The sequence below is a fragment of the Octopus sinensis genome, linkage group LG10 (assembly GCF_006345805.1).
Source record: "Octopus sinensis linkage group LG10, ASM634580v1, whole genome shotgun sequence".
Lineage (NCBI taxonomy): Eukaryota > Metazoa > Mollusca > Cephalopoda > Octopoda > Octopodidae > Octopus > Octopus sinensis.
This window is the reverse complement of record NC_043006.1, coordinates 93,645,958-93,655,964: the sequence shown is the minus strand read 5'-3', so window position 1 is coordinate 93,655,964 and position 10,007 is coordinate 93,645,958. Positions and strand designations below refer to the sequence as shown.

At 37.4% G+C, this 10,007-nt stretch overlaps 1 protein-coding gene across 2 annotated transcripts in view; it reads left to right on the top strand.

Annotated features, from left to right (window-relative positions):
• Positions 1 to 2,513: 2,513 nt before the first annotated feature.
• LOC118765207 overlaps positions 2,514 to 10,007 on the top strand; it is a 17,506-nt gene continuing 10,012 nt past the window's right edge. The window contains exons 1-2 of one of the 2 annotated variants that reach the window (XM_036506924.1): positions 2,514 to 2,672; positions 6,656 to 6,852. In XM_036506924.1, coding sequence (XP_036362817.1) covers positions 2,650 to 2,672; positions 6,656 to 6,852 — 220 coding nt within the window. In that variant the 5' untranslated portion in view covers positions 2,514 to 2,649. Of the gene's footprint in view, positions 2,673 to 6,652; positions 6,853 to 10,007 lie in introns of both variants that reach the window. The other variant, XM_036506923.1, reaches the window with a different exon arrangement.

Here is a 10,007-nt window from a genome sequence, read left to right as displayed (position 1 = left end):
TAAATGTAATACTACTTAATAAATATACCACCTAATTATTAAATAATGTATTGTCTAGCAAAATTAATTCTCAAATTAAATTATATATAATACGTTAAATCCCTTTATAAAAATAATAGTAACGCATTCTAAATAAATAGATATCATAATAACTATCATAACTTATAACTATCAATATATATAAAAATAATATTTCATCAACAATAATAATAACAATAATAATCAAACCCAATATAATTCAAAAGCCAAATAATATTTATAAGCAAAAACCGTTAGTTAGCTTGTCGATGAAAATAATATAACTGAATTTTAAACGTAAGAAATTATATATAGGTCTAAGTGTTTATAAAAATTAAACGCGAGAAGACTGAGTGTAAACAAATAGAATAAATTATCAATGAAAATGGCGAAAACTATTTACTAATGAAGAATACGAAGAACATCTAAGCCCCATGAATTAAAGAAAGGTGAGAAAAAAAGTATAAGAAATGAACAATCTACCACGAAGACACCAAACTACAACTGACAGCCTACTATTAATTAATTCAACGTTACTTAGCTCAATACACTGCAAAATCCAAACGTAAAAGAATAGTTCTTAGCGTTTATAAGAAATTAAACGCGTGAAGACGTTGTGTAAACAAATAGAATAAATTATCAATGAAAATGACGGAAACTATTTATGTGCGCATGCGTGTGTGTGTGAGCATATGTGTATATGTATGCGTGTGTATGCCTGTACGTGTGTCATTGTTAATAGCAGCAGTATGGCCTTCCCCTCAGTACTATCCTACAATCAACAACAAACCGCCAACTATAGCCAGATGCCCTCTACCACCACATCCCACCCACCTCTCTCCAACTCATGAAGCCCAAACGCATCTCACACTCCCCATCAACAAAAAGTTTTTGTCATTTTGTTTAAAATATTAATAGGCGCAGGAGTGGCTGTGTGGTAAGTAGCTTGCTAACCAACCACATGGTTCCGGGTTCAGTCCCACTACGTGGCATCTTGGGTAAGTGTCTTCTGCTATAACCCCGGGCGGACCAATGCCTTGTGAGTGGATTTGGTAAACGGAAACTGAAAGAACTTGTCGTATATATGTATATATATATATATATATAGATATATATATATATATATATATATATATCTATAGTGTGTGTGTATATGTTTGTGTGTCGGTGTTTGTCCCCCTAGCATTGCTTGACAAACCGATGCTGGTGTGTTTACGTCCCCGTCACCTAGCGGTTCGGCAAAAGAGACCGATAGAATAAGTACGGGGCGTACAAAGAATAAGTCCGGGGTCGATTTGCTCGACTAAGGCGGTGCTCCACATGGCCGCAGTCAATGACTGAAACAAGTAAAAGAGTAAAAGAGTAAAAAGTAATAACATATAATAATATAGTAAATGATACTCTAATACTATTAAATAATTTCTACAATAAATAAATAACATAAAACGAAATAAGGCTTAATACATACTGAAAGATAAGTTAAATAAGTTTGTCGTAGATTGGTTTAGTAGCAATGATGGTAATAATAATAATAATAATAATAATAATAGGCACAAGGCCTGAAATTTGGTGGGAAGGGACTAGTCGATTACATCGAATCCAGTGTTTCACTGGTACTTGATTTATCGACCACGAAAGGATGAAAGGTAAAGTCGGCCTCGGTGGAGTTTGAACTCAACGCGCGAGGAATAATGCCCAACGTCGTAACTTCACATATACGAATATATGTATATGTCTATGACAGTCTCTTTCACCTTACCATGCGCTGTTGGTTTGTTTTCGTTTCTGCAACCTCAACACTTTTTCAAAAATGTTGACGGTTTCCTAAAAACTATATACAACACATCCCAACACGGTGTGTTTGTGTAGATTATAAATATAATAATAGGGTGAAAGTTTTAAACAGCTTAAAATAAGGACATTATTTATGAAAAGGAAATAACTCAACCTAGTTTAAACAAATTGTCAGTATAACGTTACGCGTTTTGCCGATATCATGTTATAAATTACGTGGACAGAAACATAATTAGGACTTGTTTCAACTCATTAACATTCAGGCACGCATCCATTCATCCATACAGATATACACTTACACACGCACTTTATATGTATACACACAGACATATACACACACTCACACACACACATATATATATATCTATATCTATATATATATATATATATATATATATATATATATATATATATATATATATATATATATATATATATAATATATATACATATATATATATACATATACAGGTATATATGTATAGACATATATATATATATATTATATATATATATATATATATATATAATTATGTATATATACACATATATAGATATATATGTACATACATATGTAAATATATATATGTATGTGTATACATATGCATACTTTTATAAATGTGTATAGATACATATACGCATTCATGCCTATATACATAGATACATTCACAGACACACACTCACACGGATGCGATCAGCACGAATGTTTTTATAGATATTACCGTCACGTTTAGTCTTATTGAATATTGTAAGAAATTTCAAATCGCTGATATTTGCGGTTGAAGTAAAGACAAACATCAACAGAACTGGAAGATTACGAGACGAAAGAATTGAAGAATGGATGTCGCGAAAAACACACGGTTTGCTTGTATTTTACCTTTTATAATAGAAATTGTCGGAGTTGCTGCTGCTGCTGCTGCTGTTGGTGTTATTGTTGTTGCTGTTGTTGTCATAGTCTTTGTTGCTTTTATTCTCATTGTTGTGGTTGTTGTTGTTGTTGTTGTAGCTATACACGGGACTAAAACACTAAAATTATGCCCTATTGGGTCTTTACGAAATGGAGTAATGTTATTGAAATAGATATAGCTGCCGTGTCTAGCAGAGAGGGAAACCGCATAGGGACACCCGAATTGACTCACTGTCGCTGTTGTTGCTGATGTTGTACTACTACTACTACTACACTACTACTACTATTACTACTACTACTACTACTACTACTACTACTACTACTACTACTACTACTACTACTACACTACTACTAAGATAAGAACAACCAACACCACACACCACCAATACACAGTACTACACATCCCCAGCAAAGTTAATAGACTACACAGGAGGACATCAGATTGACGCTTAGTGAAAGTCTTAGGTAGAATAAATATGAGCGGAAACGATTTTCGAGCATAACTCATCGTCGGAAAGAGGAAGAAAAACAGGAAGGAGCAAAAAGTTCGGAGTACGAAATTTATTTGGCGTTACATGAGCAATATAACTCCTCTCCCAAACGAGCGCCTTCACACCTGGTCCCTAACATACTTTTTCTCTCTCTCTCTCTCTCTCTCTCTCTCTCTCTCTCTCTCTCTCTCTCTCTCTCTCTCTCTCCTCTCTCTCTCTCCTCTCTCTCTCTCTCTCTCTCCCTTCCATCAATATATTCTCATTCAGGTTCCTTTTTTACTTATTGTGTTTTTTTCTTTATTTTCTTCCTATGAAAGACTAACGTCTGAAACGTCATTGCTTTCTCCTTTCGTTTTAAATTCTAAACAAGTCGCGTTTCATTTTCGTTTCTCTCTTTCTTTCTTTATCCTATGGCTGTTTTTTCCTGGTACTTATTCCACATATTTTTTTTACTACCCACAAGGGGCTAAACACAGAGGGGGCAAACAAGGACAGACAAACGGATTAAGTCGATTACATCGACCCCAGTGCGTAACTGGTACTTAATTTATCGATCCCGAAAGGATGAAAGGCAAAGTCGACTTCGGCGGAATTTGAACTCAGAACGTAACGGCAGACGAAATACGGCCACGCATTTCGCCCGGTGTGCTAACGTTTCTGCCAGCTCGCCGCTTTTATTCCACATATTTACCAAAATCAACATGGTTCTCAAGTACAGAGACCAACAAGATACACGTGCGCATACACACACATACACATATATATACACTCTTACACGCGTACACAAACACACACATACATACATACATACATACATACATACATACATACATACATACATACATACATACATATGTACATGCGAACATACAGACCTTTATATAAATATATACTAGTATATACTAGTATGTATGTACATGTGTGTGTGTATAAATGTCAAAAGATGAAATGAATGCTCAACACCGCATTGGTGGATATATAATTTAATTTTTTAAAAATTAAGGCTACCATTAGTTTCACGTTAAGAAAAGTATTAAAATATCCTAGTGGGAAATATTAAGAAAATCGTAAGACACTAGGATATTCTCCTACTTTTCTTAACATGAAACCAATGCTAGCCTTAATTTACAAATATATATATAGTTATTCTTGATAATTTGATATTTTATAATTTTAATGTTTTTCCTTTCTTTCCTTCCTGCTAAAATATGTTTGTATTTCAATTAATTATCTCCAAAATCATCAATCTATACTGTTTAAATAAACTGAATAACCAACCGATTGCCTAACATTAAAGAAAAGAAATTCAACCAGGATAGATTTGAAACTCGGACTGAGCTAATCTTGAAAAACAGAGGCAAAGTTTGAGCTCGGTAGGGTTTGAACTCTGGGCACAAATGGCGAACGAAATAATAGTTTCTAGTTTAAGTTCGATGACAGCAATTCTAAGGGGTGAGGGTGGGGATTGGTACACTAATATATCGATCGTGAGGCAAAGTTCATCAGCCGGATTTGAACACAGAATTTATAGAACCAGAAGATATAACGAAAGCAATTATTTCCACACCCTGACGATTCTAAGAACTCAATATAGGCGCAGGTGTGGCTGTGGGATAAGCCATTTGTTTCCCGACCAAATTGCTCTGGGTTCAGTCCCACTGCTTGACACCTTGGGCAAGTGTAAATTAATATAGCCTCCGGGTCGACCAAAGCTTTGTGAATGAACGTTGTAGATGGAAACCGAAAGAAGCTCGCAGCATACGTATGTGCGCCTGTGTACGTATATGTGTGCATGTGTGTGTATAGTTCTCTCTCTCTCTCTATATATATATATATATATATATATATATATATATAATATAATATGTTGGTGTGTGTGTGTGTATGTATAAGATGATAAAAGGAACACACGAGTTATATATATGGAAAAAATGTCAAGATAGAAAATGCTAAAATAATTTTATAAAGAACATTTCCGTACCGGTTTCAGTCATTTGAGACCTTTTCAACTGTAACAATTAAACAATTAAATTTAGAAAAATTAAAAGAAAAGTTTTTTAAAAAGAATATTTGTATAGTGTTCAAATACAAGTGGCATTTTCCTTGTTTCTGCCTGTCTCTGTCTCTCTTGTTTACTCTTGTTGTCGGCTGTTTATGCACTCCACATTTCGTGCAATTAACGACAATCTTAGGCTTCGAAAAACAGTTGCTCCCGCGAACCAAAATAAAATTTGGGATTTTGCAAAGAGTCAAAGCTTGTAACAAAAACAGGTCAGTGGAGACATGCAACAAACCAAACGAAAACAAACATGGAGGGCCGTTAGGCCAGACGATAAAAGAGAAAATATAGAAAAGATAGAAAAGAATGTGTCTACTCTGTGCGACAGACTGAAGGAAAAGAAAGATTATCACGTGAGGAAAAGAAATATGGACGATGGTCACGCGTGAGCCTCTCCCCCTTTCGTTTTCTCTCACTTCCTTTCTCTACTTGTTTTTTCTCCCCTTCTCTCCCTTTCGTTTTTTCTCTCTCATCCCTTCTCTAATTCTTTTTCCCCCTTTCACTATTTTCTCAATCTCTTTCTCTCTCTCTTCCTCCTTTACACTCTCTCGTTGCTCTTTCTTCCTGTTTCTGTTGTATCTGTATTTCAAAGGGGCCAGACTTGTCACACTCTGTGTCACGCTGAATATCCCAGAGAACTACGTTAAGGGTACACGTGTCTGTGGAGTACTCAGCCACTTGCATATTAATTTCACGAGCAGGCCATTCCGCTCATCGGATCAACTGGAACCCTCGTCGTCGTAACCGACGGAGTGCCACGATATATATATATATATGTATAGTACAAAGTAAGATAGGGGTTATGAGTGTGACCCACTATGGGATATCATTTATCCAGACTTTTAAAATCTGTATTTGTATTATTATCTTATCTATTGATTTATATAATATTTTGTATGCTTTTGATGTTCTCATTTGTAATATGAATAAATTATCCAACATTATAATATCCGTAAGTTGAACTAACTAAATTTGTTTCTCCATTTTCTTATTTGTATTGTATATATATATATATATATATATATATATATATATATATATATATATAGTGTGTGTGTGTGTGTGTGTGTGTGCATGCATGTCATTGTAACTCATTTCCACCGCCAATGCTTGACAACCTATGTTAATGTGTTTATGTCCTCGTAACGTAGTGGTGCAGCAAAAGTGACCGATAGAAAAACTACCAAGTTCAACAAAATTATCGACTGAGTTCGAATCGTTCGAGTAAACTTCTTCAAGGCGATGCTCCAGGATGGCCGCAGTCTAATACCATACATAACTAAATGCTTCTTACTCTGACCCCTTCTCTCATCCCGCTACTGTATACTGTATCTCTGACAGTTTCCATATACTAAATAAAGATTTGATTCTTTCTCTTTCCAGCAGAACCAAGAAACGATCCGTGCAAGAGGCCATCGTTGCTGCTTTAGTAATATTTTCCGTTTTTGTTACCAACATATTAGTATTTGGTTTCACTGCTGTTCTACCAATTTACCTCGTAGAATTCAAGAAGGTTTTTTCGGAATTACATGACCTGGTACTTCTGGTGATATTTTTACCCGCCGGTGTATTTGGTATTGTTGGTAAGTATTCGCTATATTCAAAAGAAGCAGCCATTGCCTATCCGGTCTTCTTTGAGTTTGTTTAAAGCCCATTGGACAAATCCTTTAAGAGCAACTAACAATCACGAACTGAAAACATTGATTCATTCAACACTGTTTCATCCAGACAGCTCGGCATACAGCCCGGCATACAACTCGAGCTGTGCTTCAAAATTATACATATATTTTTTTAAAAATAACTTTCTGTATCATAATTAATTTATAGACGCTGTCGATAGCCCAGTGACTGTAGTGTTTGTCCTATGTTAACATCTCTTATATACGTACCCTTAAAAGAAAGCTGTAAATATCAGAGGAAACAAAGGTTTGTGATTTTAACATAAAATATGTTATCTCAGAAGAAATACGACAGTAACTTGTTTATTGACTGTGTATATACATTAAGTGTGATAAATAGTCGACTATTTTGATTTAATTCTGTCTTTATTGCGCATACTTGATACAAAAAAAAACACTAGGTAATATTTTTGATACATATTTATATAAGGATCGTGTGAAAATGCTAATTTCATTTTCTCGTCTGAAAATTTTCCTAATACCAGTTGCAATGCCTAGGAATAATAGAATACTCTTACCTTAATTGTTAGGAGTGAAAAACAAAAAAATTCCGAAAAGTTACACTACCTATGTGTAAGGCCTATAACATGGATCATACATACAAACATACATGTGCACACACATACGCACATACATTTACACATACATATGTATATATGTAGATATCTACGTAGTGAGGACCTTGGCACAGAAGTCACTGAGTTCCTAGGAGTGTGGAATCACTTCTTCGCCAATATTGTTGCTGAGTCTATTCTGACCCGGAAGAGTAACACCTTTTAAGGTCCCAGAGTTTGGTTAACAAGCATGTATACCTTCAAGTAGATTGAGATCATCACACTCTCTAGGACAAGGTAATTTTGATACAAATCCACCGCTGCTGGGATGTGGGATGGCGCGAACAAGATGGATCTCGATTATATTTCAGACGTTCGTCAGCCCGCTGCAACCACTCTAACAATATCCAGTATTTCACCAGTCCCAAACGTAGATGAAGGTGGGTGGCCAAGTGTGTGGGCCTTCTGGTTGAAACACATGGTTCACCCTAAACAAAATCACACGAAAACCTCTGTGGTTCTACTCTCTTCCCTAAGCTCACTAGCGATGGTAAACTGGATGACGAGAGCAGGCTTGGTCAGCTGGAAACTCGTAGTCCAGAGCCACATATTAGCAGCTCCTATGGGAAGGTCGAAGTGTAACGTTGAACAGGAGGAAATGGCTCATTGACTTCAGATTAACTACTTCGATAAGATTTAATGCTGACGACGGTATGTTTATATACATACATTCATGCATATATCTGGTGGCTGCCCCCTCGTTATCGAGTATGGCCATTGCACGAAGCTTAATCAATGTTGTTATCGTGCAATGCCTGTGCAAGAAGACTTTTTTTAAAGTGAAGAAAGGCTGTGCACTGAGTCAATCCCACTCACTAAGCAACAGCAGCCATAATCCGAAAAGAATAACAAGTCAACATCATCGGTAACCACTGAGCCGCAAGTTTTATGTCAGAGTTATCCCAGTTACCTGAGTTACCTTCTCCTAGAGGGATGCCCTAACAAAGGCTAGGAGTCCTTCACTCCCAATGGTTTAACCACGCAATCAGGTATTCAGTATGATTATTTCTACGAGGGAAGTTCAATAAGTAATGCCTCTGACCCACTTGCAGTTGTTGGATCTAGCTGAAATTTTGCATGTGCAATCATTTATATCTCTAAGTGGCAAATTACAGCTCTGAATTAATTGTGGTTTCTGATTTACAGGTGTTTGAACCGAGTCAAGTGTGAAATGGAGCCTGTTGAGTGTCGAGCAGTGATCCGGTTTTTGTATTTGAAAGGACGCACACCACGGGAGACTTTTGATGAAATGAAAGTAACTTATGGTGATGATGCCCCATCATATGACCTTGTAAAACGCTGGCATCGTGAATTGAAACATGGTCGGAACTCTGTGGAAACAGCTCCCAGATCTGGTCGCCACTTCTGCCATTGATGAGGCATCCGTCCGTCAAGTTGAGGCTGCCATTTTGGAAGATCGACGCATAATTATTCGCCAAATAGCCCATGAGGTCAAGATTAGTACCAGGTCTGTGGAAACTATCATTCATAACCATTTGCATATGTAAAAGGTGTCTGCCAGATGGATTCCCAGGTTGCTCACGCCTTTCCAGAAGCAAGAACGCGCCGAGTGCTTGAGGGTGAATTTGGAGATGTGCCAAGAAGATGAGTCAAAATTTTTCAAAAGACTGATTACACAGGATGAAACTTGGGTCCATCACGATGATCCAGAGACCAAAGCCCAGTCAATGCAGTGGAAGCACCGTGACTCACCCCCTCGAAAGAAGGCAAGGGTGCAGCCCTCCGCTGGCAAGGTCATGCTCACAGTCTTCTGGGACCAGGACGGAGTAGTGATGACAGATTTCCTGGCAAAGGGTACCACAATTGCAGGAGCCTATTATGCTTCACTTTTGAGGAAATTAAGAGAAGTTATCAAAATCAAGAGGCGGGGCAAGATCAGCAAAGGCATCCTCCTCCTGCAGGACAACGCTCCGGTCCACAACTCGCTTGTCGCCAGATCAGAAGCACAGGCGTATGGCTATGAACTCCTCCCCCATCCCCCTACTCTCCTGACCTTGCACCCTCTGATTTTCACCTCTTCCCAGTCATGAAGTTGTTTTTGAAAGGAATGCGTTTCCCAGATGATGCAGCCTTGATTTCTGAAGTCACGTTCAATTTGGAGGATCAAGCTGAGGTCTTCTACAAAAACGGTCTCCAGAGCTGCATCAAACAATGGGAGAAATGCGTAACTCTGGGTGGTTCCTATGTAGAAAAAGACTAATAACTGTGACAAGTTTCGTTGCTCTACTGCTATGGGAAGTGGGTCAGGGGCATTACTTATTGAACGCCCCTCGTATGTCCCCGCGCATGATACAGCCTTAAAACATTTTTTGGATGGCCGTTGACTCTCAAGAGTTCCTCCGCCCTTTGACGGGCTCTGTTTTTCGTCCCGCAGGGTGTCCAATAAACACCCTCCTCACCAAGCAAGCTTGGTGAGGTTGACGG